A 19,873-nucleotide genomic window follows, 5' to 3' on the forward strand; every position below is an offset into this window, starting at 1 on the left:
GTTACTTTCGCTTTGCCTGCAGTGTATCACAACAACAACAACAACAACAGCGGAAGAAGCTCATGATAGCAGCGACTGACTGTTATATGCACAAACAGCTTCTGTCTATGTTTATATGATTAAGTTTACTATCGAGACATCTAAGTGTTTAGCAAGTGGTTTAGTCATCTGTGCTTTGACGTATTTATTTTTCATCATGAGCTGTTTGCTGATGAGAGAAAGCCCTATGATAATAGCGCTTAATAAGGAGAAGACAGTGTATGACGGGTTCATCACAGTGCTGGTAAGGAAAGTTTCATATCTCAAAGCTTCACACTCTTTTAACTAAGTGTGAATATACGTTTACAGTGTGAATATGTTATGCCATGTGGCTGTGAATCGCATAACAGTAGTTGAACCGATTGTCACATTATCTTATTATTTAATCTTTGACAGGAAAAAGACTTCAGGATAAGAATATCTCTACCCCCTGATCATCAGATGAAACAGGCAAAGTATGATGTTTATTATATGGTTTATTTGATGAGTGCATTATTTATTTATTTATTTATTTATTTATTTATTTATGTCAATAACCAAGAATACCAACACAATGTAATATACATTATATATATGTATATATATATATATAATATGTATATACATTCCACATAATATTTTTGATAAAGTGCTTTGACTTAAGTTTGACACTTTTAAGGGCTTTTTCACGAGCCAGTACAATTGTTAAATCATATATAAACACTAACTTTGCATAAATTATTTTGTTAATATACATGATTTCAAAGGTTTAAGTATTATTATTATTATTTTCATTTTCTTTGGCTTGTCTTTGACTGTTTTGCAGATTACATTGTTGCTGGCAAATGAAACGGCTACTTCATGGTTATCAACATATTGTGAAGCAGGTACAATAAATCAAAGGCAAATAGTTTGCAGCTATTTCTCATCATTCAAGAAATACGTCTTAATTAACACATAATGTTTGTCGAGGGGAGAAAAAAAATCATTTTCCATCCATGTGCCTCTAGGGTGAAAAGATTAGATTTATGATTTGCCCTGCCTAGATTTATGCGGTACCCTAACTAGTTAAAGTTCATTATTTTTCTTATGAATTTAAAATTATAAAAAATTAACTCTAATGGTCACTCTCATTAGTCAAATGGCAGGTGCGGGTTTCACTATTCTGTATGTAGTAGTTTAATCAAAACATTTGAATTGTTTTTCTGTAACAGAGATTACAGCATTCAACTAATTTGACGGCTTTTATTCTGGAACTCAGAACAGTATTGGTAAGTTCCTGGAGTTTAACATTACCATATTCATGTTGACAAATGTTATACATGATGTAATGTTTATCATCATATTACCATAATAAGAACATGAGTCCCGCAGATTGAATAAATGGATTCACATTATGAACGTGTCTATTTATCAGGAAGTGGCGTTGAAGAGTCAACCAGGATGTCAGTCCTTCTCACCACCTCAGTATTATTCCCAGCTGATAACCGAGATGGAGATCTTAGGATGGGATAAGTATGATGTTTCTAGTGGCCTAGTGCTTTTCTCGACTTGGATTCCATTGTGTTCTCTTATAATTGCATATAGGACAAATCCTTTGCATTACTATAAGGACATAAAGGGCACGTACTGTCGTCAACTTTTCATGAAAACATCGTGTCACATTTCTCACTTTGTAACAGAGGAGGCTAATGCGGTGTCTGTCAGCCATGGATCAAGCTGTGATTTCACTAGGCTTCTCATTTTCCACTTTCTATTAATGTCTAAAGATATAATTATGATATTAGCAAATGCAAATTGGTCTAATTGGAGACCCACTCTCAAGTTTAATGGAGAAATGTAGGCTGAAAAGTTAGGCTGGAAATAAGGTGCACATTTCAGACCTGAATTGCGGTCAGAAGTATTATACACAAGCGCTATCTGTAAATGCACTTGAGATTAATTAAGATCCTTAATTCGTGTCTCTGTTAATAGCCTCAAGTCCGGCACAGTTGCGGACCCTGATTGGTTTAGGAAGGGGGAAGTGCCGCAGAACCTGGTCATTTTAATGAGTTTTAGTTGCCTTGAAGAAGCCACATTTACTGTTAATTACTGTATAGATGGGGTCAGGTCTGTTCTCCCCTCTTATCCCCAGAATAGTTCAAAAGAGTCAGATATTTAGGAAATTACAAAACATCAGTCTCCGGCTGCTTTACGGTGCGTTCTAAGTGTGCTATTGAAATATTGCAGCAAATGAAAGTTGAATATTTTGACTTTGATCCCAGTTTGCTCCCATTTTACTGTGAGATATTGCATTTGGTCTGACACCGTCATCTGAAACTGTTCCGATTTTTTTTTTTAGACAATTGGTGCATGGGTGCCATGGTGAGAGGTTGTCACACCTTGCACATGCATGAGAGAGAAGCGCTGGGCTTCTCGCTGTGTTCTTTTAACACCCCGCCAAGATAATGACACCTGAGCAGGTTTCCTATTGGCTGGTCTTCTCACCATCTCACGCCAGCCAGCAGTTATATCTTAAAACTCACGATCCCCGGTGGCACCTGTGAGAATGGAATAACTGTACTATTTTCAGCAGCTGGCTTTTTGCATATCTGGAAAGTTGTGAAGTCTTCGCAAAAAGTGGCCTTGGCGGTGTTACAGTTTATGTTTTCCCCCCTTACTATTCCGATTTCTTTTTTTTTGGTTGTACGGCTTTATGCTTTCATCTATGGCCTGTTTGTATGCAAACATGCCAAATGTTCCTTTCGCCATTTATGAGGGGAGCTGATTTTCTAGTTGCAAATGTAATGCTCTCATCAATCCTCCCAGCAAGACATCGAGCCGTCAAGCTGTTTCAATCAACTGAGGTGAACGCCAGCAAGGCCTGATACTGTGGCGGGAGATCCCTGTAGAATGCAGAGTGGCTGAATGAGGTTCCAGCTCTGAAAAGAGATCTCAATTTCGAGGAAATGAATGATTGGTGTGATTTTGTGCCAAAAGCTCATGTAATTGAATGTGATGCAAAAGATTCGTCCCATTGCTTCATGGGTTATGAGAGAAACAGACTGAGCATTAAGATCACTTTGAACAGTAGAACAGAGATCTGTCAGAACTGCAAACAGTATTTACAAATGGAAAGGCATTTCATTTTTTTTTTTAAAGTTGATAGCTCATGTGCATCACTACTTTTCACTTTAATTTCTAATTAAAATGGGGGCTATATTACATTGTGTTGTGAGATGTTTTGAGTGCACGAGTAAAAAATAGTAAAAAAAATATGTTGTGTTAAAGGGTTAGTTTTCTGTCATTAATTACTCACCCTCATGTCATTCCAAACCCGCAAGACCTTCGTTCATCTTCGGGACACAAATTAAGATATTTTTGACCAAATCCGAGAGCTTTCTGACCTTTAGTATTAGACAACAACACAATTGGCTTTATGCCCAGCTGCACTACTTCTTGAACTTCAGCCAGCTTCTTGTTTCCTGTCTGCCATTATTGGCCAAATTGATTAATTCAGGTGTGTCTGATTATTGTTGCCATGACAACTGAGGTCAGGCACACCTGGATTAATCAATTTGGCCAATAATTGCAGACAGGAAACAAGGAACTCGCTGAAGTTCAGGAAGTAGTGCAGTTGGGCATAAAGCCCATTACCATTTTCAAGCCCCAGAAAGGTAGTAAAGAGTGACATCATTGAAATAGTCCATGTGACTACACTCTCAGAAAAAAAGGTACAAAAGCTGTCACTGGGGCTGTACCCTTTCAAAAGGTAACCTTTTGTACCTAAAGGCTGCATATTGGTACCTTATTGGTACATAATAGCACCTAAAATGTACATATTATCACCTGAAATGTAACTATAGTATTAACACCTAAAATGTAAATACTGGCACCTAAAATGTACATATTAGCACCTAAAATATACACACAGTATTAGCACTTAAAAAATGTACATACTCACACCTAAAATGTACATATTAGCACCTGAAATGGACATATTAGCACCTGAAATGGACATATTAGCACCTGAAATGGACATATTAGCACCTGAAATGGACAAAAGTTTACCTTTTGAAAATGTACAGCCACAATGACAGCTTTTGTACCTTTTTTTCTGAGAGTGTACAGTGGTTCAACCTTAATTTTATGAAGTGGGGAGAATTTTATTGTGCACAAAAGAATTATTTAGGTTGAAGTTGAACCACTGTAGTCACATGGACTATTTCAATGATCGCTTTACTACCTTTCTGGGCCTTGAATGTGGTAAGTGCGTTGTTGTCTATAGGGGGTCAGAAAGCTCTCGGATGTCATCAAAAAATATCTTAATTTGTGTCCCGAAGATGAACGAAGGTCTTGCAGGTTTGGAATGACATGAGGATGAGTCATTAATGACAGAATTGGAATTTCATGTACAGTGAGTACTATAGTCTGCTGTAATAGCAGAAGAGAGTGTGAGAGTTCTTCCAGAGTTTTTATGTGGATTTAAGTGCCGAGGGACAGAATGTGGATATGTGATCCTGCAGTTTCTGCCGATGGGAACACTCAGAGCAAAGTGTGCATGTATAAACTAACCACGACATGCTGTGTTACACGACTCGTAAATAAGCTGCTGAAATACAAGTGTGTCGTGAAGTGCTGGTGTTTTAACAATAAATCTGTGGTCGCTGTAGTTGATTTTCTGCACTGTTTGCTGGGAGAGAGGATTCTATACACATCTGAGGAGCGTGAATGACCAAAATCACATATCCCTGTGATGTTTTTATTTACAGCAAATATTCACTGTTGATCTGTCTGATGTGTGTTGTATGTGGTCTTATGTGTGATGTTATTGATCTGTCTTGGCAGGCTGCTCTTCATCGATGCAGAGTTTCGCACACTCAAGATGAAGGCAGAGGACTCTGCAGGTCGTCAGCACGTTATTACAATCAAGCTCAAGTCTAAGGTGAAGCCAAGGGTCAAGGCCTGTTTTATTCCTTTTTTTGGTAAAACTTTATTTCACTGTGTCCTTGTTACACGTTACATGTACTCAGGGCTTGACATAGAGTACCGCCAAATAGAGATGCACCGATTACAATTTTCTAGGCCGATTCCGATTTTCATTGAGTTTGACCTGCCGATACTGATTTTATTTTTCGAGCCACTTTTTTATTTTCAATAACACAAATATTTATTTTCTATATATATTTTTATAACACACTATATACTTTTACTCAAACTCAATAATAAAAACAAGTTTAAATGGATACATTTTCTTTTACGATATAGCCTACTCCAGTTCTTGTTAAAACACACAACATGCAAATTCTGTGCATTTTGGGCACTTTTAAATCCTTTTTTATTTTATTTTTCATCAAAAGTGTGCTTTGACTTAAATTGAGCATGAGCAGCGCAGCAAAAACGCTCCTGCTCGACGCTCACGCGCTGCTCCTGCTCCCGGTGTGATTAACATGCAAGCCGGAAAAAAATGCGCTGATCACGCTTGCGGTGTAAATAAGGGGTGAAACGGCCTTAATTCGCGAGGTTTCATGTGCAAATCCACGTGTGCACGTGTGAGATTGATGTTGCGCTACGTTAATCATGTGGCGCCCGAGTGCATTTGACCGGCATATGTCAGACTGACCGGCATATGTCAGACTGACCGGCCCGTTGCCGATTGTTACAGTTTAAAATATTAAAATCAAACTGTTTTAATACATACAGTATCAAACTGTAATTTTTTTAATTTGAAAGCAGTGGAAACCAATAAGTTTTTCATTCATTTGATGAATAGACATTTCAAAGGAAAAATATTTATTTGAAATAAATAACTGACCCCAAACTTTTGAACTGTAGTTGTAGTTGAACTGTGTGTGTGTTTGTGTATGTGCGTGCGTTCGTGCATGTTTGGGACCCCACAAAGATGGCAAATCTAGATCTAGATCCTCAGTCCCTGCTGGACTGCAAAAGGAGCAGAACTTTGGTTTTAGTATCTAACTTTAAGCAGGTGGCACTAATGTGCTGTGACTGTCAGATTATGTTGAGAGATGGAGCCGTGAGATTGTGGCAGGGCCTGAAGGAGAGGCGAGAGAGTGTGCAGGGATGCTGTGGCATAGATAAGACCATGAGTGATCCTTATAAGGTGATTACAGGGGCCACAGAAGAAGCAGAAAATTGTGGCGTGTGAGTAGTTTAGTCTGAGGGTCGGGCTGTGTGAGCGAGCTCTGTTTGGCATTGGAAGTGGAGACATGGTATAGATGCCAGTGGCTCCTTGCGGACACTGCACGGGGTCCTGATGAGATTCAGCAGGGCGTGAGAAGCCCCCTGTGCCCACCTGCCCACCGTCCTGCTGGGTCCTAAAAATAGCTGTGATCTACCCACCTCACATCTGCTCATCCTCCCAGAGCCGGGCACCTCTCACAAGGCCCTGCGTCACCCAGCGCCAGCTTACTCAACAGGAGCCAGTAAAGGCATCTCTGCTGCTGGTGTAAATGTGGGTTGTGGGGTCATACTCATAGTTGTTTTATTGGTTGTAGTGTGGAAATATATGTAAGAGAATTTTATGCTTAAAGAGGATGAATAATTAAGGCCTTCAGGAGTGGAAAGCTCACCTAGTCTTTCAGCATGGAGAGTGGATATGGTGTGTTGAAATATACAATAATTTATAATAATTTATTAATTTAATAATGTATAAATTATTAATTAAAATAATGATTAATTACATTTACATTATTAATATTATTTTAATTCTAATTTTATTCATTTATTATATAATTGTATATAAATAGTGTATATAAGATACACTATCGTTCAATGTTTGTTTATATGGTATACAGTATGTATATATATATATATATATATATATATATATATATAAATGTAATGTATTTTACTCCTGTGATGGGAAAGTCTTTGACAAATAGAAAGATCAAAAGAGCTGCAATTATTTTGTAACATTATAAATGTCTTTACTGTCATTACTGTCTTTACTTTTAAAAAAAATCATTCCTCATACTTTCACTTTTTAAGAACTAAAACAGTAAAATCTAGTTATACATAATCTAAGCATGTTTCTATACTTTATTTCACTGAATAAGCACAATGAAGAAGGATGTTTAATTACACACATACAGTATATACATATATATATATATATATATATACAGTATATATGTATATATATATATATATATACTGTATATAACATTAAGGCATACCTAAATCTTAACTTGTATACTTTAATATAAAAAAATACCATATCAGACTTCCATTAACATTTTGAGTGATAAAAGCATCTGCTAAATTACTACCTTTTTACCGCGTATACTGTTTTAATCCGTGATTTTCAATGTCCGTTTTTTTTTTACTTTCTCTTCAGTATCCAGCTGAGGCCCCGGAGTTTTCTGCCGACCTTCCTGTTCCATTGGTCATCACATGGACCTCTCAGGTACATAGACCAAAATTACTTAACTTTTTGCTTAGAAATATTGTTACTGAAAATTTGATTTGGCTTTTTACCACATTACCAAAAATGGGCTTTTTTTAAATAGCAATAGAAGTACAATGTTTTTAATTAACAAAGTTTTTTGGCATTTAAAGGTGTGTATTTGTTGATGAAAGGTGTTCCGTTCCGCTGCCGCTTTGATGTTGCTTCCATAAAAAAAACAATAACTCCTCTCACAAAGGCTCAAACAGAGCCAAATAAACCGACAGGACAGCGATCTGGAAAGCTACATATGTTAGCGGCCTCTAATGAGCCTCGACGAGTTTCCTCTTACGTATAACAATTAAAAGCGAGAACGGAGACCTATTTTTCACTGTCGTTTTCTTTTTATCTTCGTCCTCTGTTTTCGCCTCCTCCCCTGAAAAACAGGCTCCTCTTCAGTCATACGTTTGCTCCAATTACTTTGAGGTGGATGAAAGCGACTTGGCATATTGCACAGCAGTGGTGTGAGTTAGGGAGGGTTGTGCGTTGTGTTGGGTGAGGGATGGCAGTGGAACATGGCTCTCTGACAGAGAAGACCAGCTCAGCACACAGCAGCCTTCTGTCGGCCGAAGCCCTGCTGCGCTGCTGATGTCTTGATGCATCTCCTCTGTTCAGGGAAGAGAAAGGCCTGTCTGCCTGCCTCTCACGTACATTTGAATGAGTGATGATTACCTGCGCTGAACTGACTGTGTGTGTTTGTGAGTTTGTGAGTAATGTATAATATGGATCAGGAGATTTAGCGGGGTGTTCTCTTTGTTCTGTGGCGGACACAGCGGTGCAAGTGTGTCTCGGTGGGATTTACACTCAACCAGACGCCCGGACCCTGCTCATGGAGTGCACAAAGAGAAACAATGCTCTCTGCATGAATTTTAAGCCCGTAACCTAATTTAAAAAAGTAAATGCAATGCCGTTCAAAAGTTTGGGGTTGATTAAGTCTTCTAATGCTTTTGGAAAAGCCTTATATGCTTTGCATTTATCTAATGAAAAAAAGTTGTGTATAAAATGGAATTCAGAATTAGACAGTTATTATTAAATGTCTTTAATTACATTTACAGTCACATTTGTTGTTACACTGCATACACAATGTTTATTTAATCAAGCTATTTATACGATATTGTATTCATAAGAGCTAACAATATTGACATTCTGCTCATTTATTAAGTAATATTATTATAATTGTTAGTTCTTTACTACAAAGTAAATTATTGCCATTGAATGGATTGACATTGCTAGTTTTATTTATCACTAAAGACTGTTCATTTGTTGCCAACGGTATCAATTAATCAGCTATACTGAGATACCAGAAGCCAAAATTGTGATATTGATCCAAGCCTATATAGTGATAATGAATTATTACCATAATCATTTACTTGTATTCCAAGGTACTGCACTTCACAGAATGTTAGTATTCACACTGGCCCACTAATGTATTATGTAAATAGTGTAGCCCAGCATTGCTTCTTTATGTTGTGTTTCCTTTACAATCACAATTATAGACCACAGGCATTAATGAGTACATACTTCTTTTGTGCAATTATTGATTTATTTACTTGACACTTGTTCACTAAATGACTGAAAATGCACCATTGAACATTATGAGGATGGACCTAATTGGGAGAGTTAACAGAACAGTAAGCATGCTGTCACCTCAATGGGGAGGAATCCATTGTGCCATTCCACATTTCGGGCACATTTCCAAGAGATATTCAATTATGAGGACATCTCGCCTGCACCATATATTTAAATAAAAGCATAACTATAATCACACAACCGGCATTAATTGGGAAATAATTGCTGCGTCTTGCACCTGTGCAATGCTAAATGGTTTGTGCTGCATTGGCACATCGACCCATCATATTTGTTTCATGCTCTCTCTCCTATATCAGAGCATCCGGTCATGTGTGGCATCAGGGAAAGCTCATTCACATTAACATGTGCTTGCCTTAACAAAGATTTCCCCTAACCAATCCAGATGACTATGCTCTCTTTCTGATTTGGCTGTCTGCACATCCCTTGCCCTAGTGCTACTGTCTAAAAACAGAAGTAATTTGATTTGTTTTGTTATGTTCAATTACCAGCTCTGGGTGTTTCATTCAGCTCTGCCTCTGTGCTCTGCAATTTAACATGTATGGAAATGTATCAGAGAATCAGGCACATAATCAACGTCAGCATACACAAATTATGTGACAAAAGAAAAACACATGAGATCTTATCCTCTAAAATGCAGCCAGTCCGGTCCCTCTTAAATCAGATGAGATTGGCTGTATTATGTGGTTAAGGTATTACAATGGTTCAAAATTATTGTTGACATATGCAATTTAACATCTCACAATCTAAAATCAATCCAGTTTTCTCTCGGATCACCACAAAAGTACACAGGTGACTAATAATACACTGTCTGTGAACATGTAGACTTTTTTTTTCGTTTGTTTTTTTTGTAGATGTAATCTTTATTTCTCGGGGTGGAGCAGGTTAATCAGCTTTTTTATAATGTTTACATTATCTTTATATTACGCTGAAGCTTTTTTCACTGACTAGCAAGAGTTTTCAAAGTTTCTGATGCCTATGGCCCCCAAATATGATTTTGCCTCTATAAAAGATGAGAAAAAATGCTTTGTTTAAATAAAATAAAAATAAAAGATATATATATATATATATATATATATATATATATATATACTGTACACACATTTTTTATCTTATTATATTTATTCTAGCCTTTAAAATAAAGGATGGATTTAGTTTATATATATATATATATATATATATTTCTTATTGTTAAAACCATCAGTGTGATAATTATTACAATTTTTCTTAATTAATCTTTTATTTTTGGTGTTTTTAATGAATTAAAAATGTATATTATTGCATAGTTAATTTATATCTTAAGATAACTTTGACATTTTTTTTTAATTTTCTGCAATAATTTAATGATCTTTTCCATTATTTAAATTGGGATGTAAACCTTCAGCGATGTTTGCAAACTTCATTGCATCATTTGGAATGTTTGGAAGTTTTGATGACGTAAATTTCAATTCAGCTGCTGTCATCTCTTTCACACTAAATAAGCCTATTCATCTTAAACAGCAATAAAAAAAAAAGCAAAGAGGATCTGGTGTCCAGACTAAAGCGTTCTGATTCTGGGCTGAGATTAAGACCTTGAGTTGGCAGCTCAGTGGAAAGCGAGGAGTGTGGGTCTGACGTCAGAGGTCAGAGCGCGTGGGCGACCTGTACGTCCTCACATTGACAGCGTGGAGTGAAACGGGGCCAAACTCCATCAGCTGTCAATCATCAGCTGTGATTTATGAGCAGTCATACTCAAACCATTAGCTCTGCCTTACCACTGGACAGCTCTAAAGGAAATAGAGCCCTACTGTGTTTGTATATGTTAGAATTAGAGGAAGCCGCTATGCCGAACCGTAGATGGGTCGTCTGTGGTTCTCGGTGATCAAACGCCATCGCTGAATTTCTCTTGTTTGCTGATGTATGAGTTTTGGTCTTTTCCTGTTCAGTCACTTTTTATATTTGATTTGTTCTTGGTTGGTGCTTTAATCAATGGTTTGTTGACAGGTCGTTGATGAAGACTTGGCAAGACTTCAGTGGGAATCTTTCTTTTCTTTTTTTCCTTTTTCCTCCCCGAGTGTTGATGGCGGAGGGCTGAAGAGTTTGTATAAAGCAGTGATATGAAACCAGACATGTGGACAGTATCAACATCTTCCATATGCAGAAGTGTTCAGGAGTTATTAAAGACAGCTCAGCCAATGTCAGAAAAAAAAAGAGAGAGAGAGAAAAAAAAAACATTGTTGTTCCTGCATATCAAGAGTTGCACGAGAATTTAAAAGGATACTATTTCTAGCATCTAGGCAGTTCTGAGAGTACAACCGCTGACTGAGAGGCACCATGTCTTGAATTTTAGTGGATTTTACTGTAAATATAACATGCACATGTCTAAATTTGGTCAATGCAATTACACCTACTTAAGATCATTTGATTTAAGTGGGCATTTAATGAAATCTATTATATATTTTCTAAATGCATGTTCTATCATCTATTTTCTAAATGCAAGATATTGATTTTGTTAACAAATAATTCATGCCTGTTTATTTTTTTTTTATTTATCTTATTCTATTTTCTAATAAAAAATTCAGTGAAATGACAGACTTCACTCCAGTGAAGTATGCTGCAGTTCTCCAATCATTTAGTCTACTTAAACCTAGATTGCAAGCTCACATTCAGATCCAACCAACAACCAATGGATAGAACTAAGTCCCTGGCCTACTTCTTTTTTTCTTCTTTCATAAGACATTACACTCGGATGGATGTCGCAATACTAAGGAAAAGATTTGTCACTACCTCCATTTCATTGCCACTTTAAACTGGAAATTCTGTTACCTACCCACCCTTATGTCGTTCTTTTTTTCTTCCCTGTAGTGCAAAACATCAGAACTGTTTTTTTTTTTTTTTTTTCATACAATGAAAATGCATCATTGGCCTTTCCATACAATGAAAATGCATCATTGGCTATCAAGTTTGGTTGCAATTTTGGTTTACACTGGTCAACATTTTGGTTTAGTCTGCCTAGGACGTCAGTGAGTAGCCATTTTTCCATAATTCCTGATCAAACAAAAATATTTAATAAGCACAAAAAGTGCAGCGACGAATCATTTGAATATTTTCATATGGTACAGATTTAGCTAGCAGATTAATTGATTAAAGGTGTGATCAAATTAACCATTGTTTGGCCAATTTTCGCGACGGAGCTTAAGTAATTTCAGATCTCAAGATTCGCATGAAGGTGAAAGTTTTCCATACACGAATTCCATCATGCTTGGTTTACTATTGGCAATAGACAATGGACCTTTTTTGCCTGTAAATGTTCACCAACATTCTAATGGGACCACAATTTAACGGTAAACTTGCAAAGCCTAAACAAAAAATATGTTATTCCACGATGACAGAGTTTTGTTGGAACTGTCCCTTTAAATGAAGCCAAAAACCAACTCTCCAGTAGGAAAAAATACATTTGAAACTAATTTATTGACCTTTCCTCTACACCCAGAGCACCTTGGCCGTTGTCCACAGTCAGTTCCTGATAAACGTTGAGGCCCTGTCCGAGTTCTGGTCGGTTCTGGATGAGATAGATGAGCAGACGTGGGTGTTGGAACCAGAAAAACCCACAAAAGCAGACTCCATGAGAAGGATCGCCATCGGTAACATTACATTCGTATTGCTACATTTGAATCTCATTATTTGCAGATCACCACATTTTCCTGCCATCCATCCAACTATGCCCATCAACAATGATTTCCCGTGATATTAAGCTGCCATATTGCTGTTCTTCCCCAGGAAACAATGTCTCAATAAAGGTACAAATTGACCCCAGACACCCCAAAATGCTGCCGGAGTGCTGTTTGCTGGGGGCTGAGCACGGTAGGCAGTTTTCATATCTGCAAATCTCTCTGTTTATCTCCATACAGCTTTTATTACGGTTTCCTGCATGCGAGAGGCAGCTCGTGTGTGAGGAACTCGTGCCTCCCTCTCCTGCTCTTGTTTTTCAATTACCTCCGTACATAAGTGCACATGCTGTAAATGCTTTACTGCATTTAGACAGGACCGCTACAGCTGGAGCGGCTGAGCTGACAGCCCGCAATATGTTTGCGGCGCAATGTGCTTTTAGATTTCGAGTGAGATGCTGCTGGAATGGAGGTCAGTTTGCACTATTTAAGCCGCCGTGATTGTTTCTTTAAATCCAAGGTCATGCTTGGCTGACAATGGCACACAGAGAACATTGTCGGTTGCCTAGCAATGTTATTCATTGATATTAAATCCACACTTCAATAGTCAAGACGGTGGCAGTCGCGGACCCTCCGAGCGCGGGGTCAGACAGAAATATTGCTTTTTGCATTTACAAATGACAAACAGGGAGTGCGGCTATCACGTCCCTCCCAGATTGATCTCTCGGGTGGAACAGCCATGATGAGCACGTTTTATTTGAATTATTTGAATATTTCCCTTTCTGTCAGACTGTTTGTCACAGTAGGAAATGTCCTGTTCTTTCGCCCGCGCTGCTGTGGCATTTCTACGAGAGAATAGAGATTAGAGGTAAGAAATGACGCGACCGTGCATTGTCTGTCAGCGTTCTGCGATCAGGTGAGGAACGCTGAATGAGAGATGAGGTGGAGTTAATTGAAACTGCTCCGCTACATTGGGGGGGTGAGCGCAGTTCTTGCCTTCATATACAACTCTCCCTCGGGCTTGTTTTTGCCATGCAGATTGATTGATATGATTTATGTTGATGGCGTTTTTGTCCCCCAGTGCTTCGCAAACATTATGAAGTCCAGTGTGTATTGCTAATACAAAAACATAAATAAGTGTGTAGGTTTTGATAATGAATAATTGAAGATGTGACAGAACAGATAACAGCTTACTGTAGGGTCATCAACACACCAATACTGTACCAATGCGCAACCAGCGACTGGCAGTGAAAAGTTTGTGTGATTTTAGCGTCTTGTCGTGTTTGCATGGTGTTATCGTTTAAATGTCTGAGAAATAGCTTAAACTTGTTCTCTGGAACTTAATTTACCTAGGGGTATAAATAAAGGAACTTGACCAGACTTTAAAAAAAAAAAGGTTTGATTTCTCTCTCTCTCTCTCTCTCTCTCTCTCTCTCTCTCTCTCTCTCTTCAAATAAATGCTGTTCTTTTGAACTTTCTATTCAAAGAATCCTGAAAAAAATTGTTTGATGGTTCTGAAGGATCGTGTGACACTGAAGATAAAATAAATGCAGCCTTTGTGAGCATAACATTTTAAAAAATCGAACCGACCCAGCACATTTGAACCGTTGTGCATATTTGTGGGATACTACTAAAATTATATAAATACTTTGTTAGATTTTAAATCAACCTAATACTAAGGCACCTATACTTTTGGCATTTGTTAACACAAGTCTGGCTTATGTTTTTCAGTTGTTACTCCTTTACGGAATAAATTGAATGCCAATATGCATTTATGGTAAGTAAACTTATTTTCCATTCATTTTTTTTTCCCAAAGAGGTTGAAAATGATTAATGAGAAATCAAAGTTGATGTTGCATATTTCGAAGCAAATTTGCTATTTCTTGTGCACACCGCGGACGGTTTTCAGTTGATGTACGTATGTAGTACAGCATAAAATGAATTTGAAACCCCGTGCTGAGAATGTTTTGGCCCAGAACGTTGATTCTTAAAGTGATATCCTGGATTTTTTGGGCAGTAATCACTGAACTGTATTCATTATACCATCATGACTTGACTGTATGTGTTTAATTAGTGCATGAAGGCCTGATTTCCTCCTCTCCTCATAGGAACCCTGACTGCAGTGTCCTACAGAATATGAAGGATGTGTTGGAGATAGAATTTCCATCGCCTACCACCCACGAAAAATCTGTACGTTGCATATTTTCGTCTCATACACTGCCACTTACAATTAGTTCCACAGCACCATCACATTTAAAGCTTGCAGTGTTCTTTTTTTTCCCCAATTCCTTTTCTCTTCGTTTTTATCATCGGGAGAGGTGGGTACGGATTTCCTTTAATTGGGTTGTTTACAGATAAGATCATTACAATAACAAAGGTGGCAGAATCTTCGGCAATATCAAGAGCTGTTTAATCATAGCTCCGCCATTTATCTTTTTTCCATGTGCATTTTTTTATGCTTTCTCTCTTTCAGCTCGCAGGTTGAAAGGCCGCAGTGTTTATTCGCAGTCTGTACCGCAGATTAATGCTTGACCATCATTAACATTCTGAAGCGAGAAAAGTTTACTTGACCAGATGTTGAAATTTTTATCTTCCATCCTTTTAATGGATGGCTCAGGGAAGAAAAAAAAAAGGAGAAAAAAACAACTAATTATCTGAACAGCAATATGCAAACACGGACAGTGGAGCAGAAGCAAGGGGGGTGGGGGGACGTGTAAAGATTCTCTAGCCTGGCTGAGGTGTCTGAGGATTGTGTGAAGTGAGGGTCAAGCACATATAGGGTTGATGAGTCCACCCTGTGGAAACAAATTTGAGCTGTCGTGCACCAGCAGGCAGAGTGAATCTCAAATACAGAATTTTAGGGATACCAAATACAAAAAGTGATGCTTTTCATTTGTTTTTATAATTCCGTAATCATTAACTAAAAAATGTACTCACTTTTCATGTGATTCCAAACCTGTATGACTTTCTGAGTTACTTCAGTGGAGCACAGCTGGAGACATTTAGATAAATGTACAGTGCTGGTCAGATTGCTGGAATGGACAACAATTTTATTAATTCGTACATTTATGAGAAATGTAGTCCTGAATGATGAAAAATATTGTTTTGTGTGTGTGTCAGATATTTTCTTTGATTTGGTTGATCCAATTCACAAAAACTGATTCAATCTTAAGTGATTCAATCACAAATTCACATGATCAGTGAACCAGTCACGGTATCCCCGAGTCAATGAGTTGACATGGGATGGTTGGTTTTAATTTCAATCTAATGCTTCTTATTTATTTCTGCTTTACTTAAATTACCTACTTTTATTTAAATGTAGCTAACAGACGCTGCTTATTAGAGGGGAAAGCATCTATCCCCATTCATTGCAATTGCATATAAGAATAACCAGTGGATTTGTAGTCTAGAAATTTCTCCTTTTGTGCTCCAAAGAAAAATTTAAAAAAATCCTTCAGGGTCAAAACAACACAAATGTGAGTAAATGACTAAAAATGTTATTGCTGGGAGAACTAAGACTTCATTTTTTTACTTTACTGAAAGCTCATATAATTTTGTGGTTGTGTACTCAAGAGTTTCAGTGTTGAATGCGGCATCTGCTACTCTTATCGACTTGAGTCGGATATTCCAGATCAGGTCTGCAATGATCCGCGCTGTGGCCAGCCTTTCCATCAAGTGTGTCTTTATGAGGTAAGCAAATCAGTTTAACAGTATTTCAATCACAAAATAATTTCCTAAAAATGTTTGTATGGTATTTAAATATTTTATTGATATATTTGTCTTCACAGTGGCTGAGAGGTCTGCCCACCAGTCGCCAAAGCTTCAATATTGTGTTTGGAGAATGTCCTTACTGCAGCAAGGTAATATTCAACTCTATCACACAAATACAGAAAAGAAAATAACTTTATTAAAGTTCACAATTCAATATCAATTAAAATTGTTACATTTCTAGTGCTAAAAAACATGCCAATTTATAAATTCATTCATATATATTCTTTCAGCCCATCACAGTGAAAACGGTCACAGGAAACACTTAACAACAGTCTGTTCATTCAGAGTGGTCATATGGCGTTACGTCTCCAGTAAGGATAATACCAACAACCAACAGCAGTCAATATCGTAACAAGAAGGAAGATCAACATTCTCTGGCTTCTTGTTGACTTTCCAAAGCCATCTCTGTGATGGTACCGAGTCCATTCATCTTCCAATCCACAGACATCACTTCCCCACTGGTCTCCATCATCATCATCATCATCATCAGTGTCCTCCCATTGGACTGCATAGTCATCATTTAGTTTTCGAGTATGTTTTTGCTGGTTCTTATAGTGACGGTTTTCTTTCCCCCTCATGGTCAACCAGGTCTTTCCCTTGTAAACATCCGCATTCCTCTTTTCCTGTGTTGTTGGAGCAAATTTGATATTTTCACATTATAAGAACCGTAAAGGAGAGGGCTGATATTAAATCTGATTATACACTTTTGTATCAAACAATAAATATTGCAAAGCATTTTTGTATTTCCTTTGACTTTTTGATGTTTTTAAAATTTGATCAATTCTGAATAAGTGAATAATTGACTGTGGTCTATTTGTCATTTGGCCTGTCCTCTACTGTTGGTTTTACTTGTTCTTGTTCCTGTCTTTGTCGTGCTCCTGCTCTTGTTCTAGGATGAACTCGTGGAGGGACGGGCTCGTCTTCATCACTGAGGTCCTCATCCCTGTCCTTAGGCATAGACCTTTGCCTAGCACTTCTTTTAGCAGCCATGTCACTTTTGTTTGGTCTCTGTAAAGATGACACCAACAAATATTTTAAATGAGTGTATTAAAGCACTGAATGATAACACTATATGACTTAAAAATAAGATGATAGCTTTGTTAGAAACCATCTTCCTAATAGATGGCAACTATACTGTCGTTCAAAAGTTTGGGGTCAGTAAAAGTGAAAGGAATGACATTTATAATGTTACAAAATGTTCTTATTTCAAATAAATATTGTTCTTTTGAACTTTCTATTTATCAAAGAGAAATGAAAAGTGCTGGTGTTTTAAAACTATTTTACAAAAAATGCAGTCATTTTCACAGTGTGTTTCACAATGTATAAACAGAAAAATCTCCCAATTTTATTTGTTATTTTTGTGTTTTAATTTATGTGATTTAGCTTTTAGACAACAAAGATGTATATTTTTTGTCAGAAATAATATTTAAAAGTAAAATAATAGAATTTATAGTAAAATAATCTATTTTTCAGTAAAACAAAATTGACCAAACCTTTACAAAAATGCACCCCACGTCATCTAGCCGACAAGAACCAATATTCCGTTGTTGTTTTTTGAATTATACCTGCTTGTGTGTCGCTCGTTTGGTCTTGCTCCGGACTTCGTTTGGTGTGGACCCACCCAACTCTTCCTCACCATCTTCCTCTGCTGACACCACATGCTTTGATCTGGCTGTTTTTTTGTCGGTAGTCTTGGGTTGGCTTGCAGCCTGTGGGAGGTTAAGTTAAATTAGATGACGGGAATTTACTTGCTTTCGTCTCTGAGCGTTCGCGAGAGAGTCAAAAGAGCAATAATGCTCCCTCCCTGACCTGGATCCTGAGAGGAGAGGACCTGCCCTGATTAATGACATCTACTGCTCTCCCTAAGGTGGCAACTGTCCAAACTAAATTTGGCCACAGATCACCAGCGAGGTCAGCTGTAGGCAAAATAAACTCCAGGAGTGTTGGAGTGACACGAGGAGCTGCTGGCCTCACGGTGCCTGACGTGGTTTCAGGAGAGCTGAGACACGAGGGGGACATTGATGGTGTTGTTTTAGCTTTTATTCAAAGGAACTGAAACTACATCGACTAGAAGGAGATGAACAGAATCACAGAGAAAAATCAAACTACAAAGAAAAGGGGATTCAAATCTTAATGCCCTTGCTGTTGACAGTGATGATTTCCATGTGTGCTAAATGTAGGGAGGCCAAGGTCAGAGGAAAAAGACTGCACACTGCTTTGTAAGAACTCTCCATAGATGTAAAACATCTATATAAATTTCAATGCAACCATTTCCTGCTCATCAAAAAAGAACACCAATGTTCACACAAAAGGAACGATCAATTTCGCTACACTGCATTGGCAGCCCCAACATCAACACACATTGTCCTGTAGACTTCCTCAACAGAACTATGACCTAATATTCATCTCAGGGAAACACATTCTTGGGTTAAACACTAGTCAAGTGCAGCAAGGAAGCTCTTACAGCCGAGTCAGGGAGAACCAATGAATGACTAGATGTTGCCCAACACTGAAACTTGAATTGTATCCTATTACATTTATATATTTCACTATAATTGGTTAGCTTTCATTTTATGGACCAGGGTGGAACAACACTTAATTTCCCACAATGTCACTATTTGCCATTATTTCTAGTACACAAGTAAAGGTGCGTTCACATTTACCACTTTACAGCTGTTCACCAAATTTTCATGAGCAAAATCCTGTAAGGTGATCTGGAAATCTGCAAAAGGGCAAAACATTTCCAAATGCAGATTTCGCATCGGGTTCAAATTGGTAAAGGCAATTTGCCCTTGATCAACGGAAAGCCACTTGGTTTGAAAGTAATTTCTGTTTGCGCTGTGCTTCAAACATTTTTACACTATTGTCTAGTTCATTAATGTGCACATATCTTACATTATTTAAATCATCATTTGTATGATTCATGCTTTATTTGTAAAACACTTGAAAATGCTAAGGTCAATCTAAAACTGTAGAACTGAGATGTTTTTCTGCAGGGGGTCAACATTATGCAGAGTGGTTTCAATATCAGAGACACAAGGAGAGTAACTGACACCCTAAGCACTGAGGGTATTTACCAACCCTTCTTCCATTGAGCCTTCTCTATTGAACCACAGATCAAATTGCTGGACAGCTCCACATAAAAATGAGAGGCAATTCTAACTGCTGATCTTTTGGCCTCTGCAAAATGTGTGTATTCAACAGCCCCAAATTGGGTTGCTCGGGTGTTCGTAAAGTTCAGCGGTTCAAGTTGGCAGTGATCAACTGTGAAGTGATTCCAGAGAAATTAAGGTCTCTCCACTCCAGACCTCTTGAGAGCCAATAAGCCTTTTGGCAAGGTCACCAAAGGTTAACCTACGACACCACGGTCAAGATTCACCGGCTCATTCCATTTAAAGAGGAAAAG

The 19,873-nt window shown here is 37.7% G+C and overlaps 2 protein-coding genes across 4 annotated transcripts in view; one reads left to right on the top strand and one right to left on the bottom strand.

Moving 5' to 3' along the window:
• On the top strand, positions 1-17,202 carry fancl (FA complementation group L). The gene is made up of 14 exons (XM_039672324.2): positions 1-283; positions 436-494; positions 845-905; positions 1,233-1,289; positions 1,436-1,533; positions 4,846-4,942; positions 7,355-7,423; positions 12,522-12,672; positions 12,809-12,892; positions 14,428-14,473; positions 14,805-14,886; positions 16,270-16,386; positions 16,485-16,556; positions 16,698-17,202. Exons 1-14 carry the CDS (start codon positions 116-118, stop codon positions 16,731-16,733), a joined length of 1,197 nt encoding a protein of 398 aa, XP_039528258.2. The 5' UTR covers positions 1-115; the 3' UTR covers positions 16,734-17,202.
• Positions 16,582-19,873, bottom strand: part of vrk2 (VRK serine/threonine kinase 2) — a 14,706-nt gene continuing 11,414 nt past the window's right edge. For all 3 annotated transcript variants that reach the window (XM_039672322.2, XM_089117033.1, XM_039672323.2), the window contains 3 exons: positions 18,033-18,176; positions 17,317-17,475; positions 16,582-17,090 (listed from right to left, as the gene is read on the bottom strand). In XM_039672322.2, the coding sequence (XP_039528256.2) occupies positions 16,758-17,090; positions 17,317-17,475; positions 18,033-18,176 (636 nt within the window). In that variant the 3' untranslated portion in view covers positions 16,582-16,757. The remainder of the gene's footprint in view (positions 17,091-17,316; positions 17,476-18,032; positions 18,177-19,873) is intronic.

The sequence above is a fragment of the Pimephales promelas genome, chromosome 11 (assembly GCF_988280905.1).
Source record: "Pimephales promelas chromosome 11, fPimPro1.hap1.1, whole genome shotgun sequence".
NCBI lineage: Eukaryota > Metazoa > Chordata > Actinopteri > Cypriniformes > Leuciscidae > Pimephales > Pimephales promelas.

Coding starts and splice junctions, on each gene's coding strand:
- fancl (XM_039672324.2), top strand. CDS start 116: ATGATTAAGTTTACTATCGAGACATCTAAGTGTTTAGCAAGTGGTTTA. Junction 7,424..12,521: donor TCATCACATGGACCTCTCAG/GTACATAGACCA, acceptor CTCTACACCCAG/AGCACCTTGGCCGTTGTCCA. Junction 16,387..16,484: donor ATCAAGTGTGTCTTTATGAG/GTAAGCAAATCA, acceptor TTGTCTTCACAG/TGGCTGAGAGGTCTGCCCAC.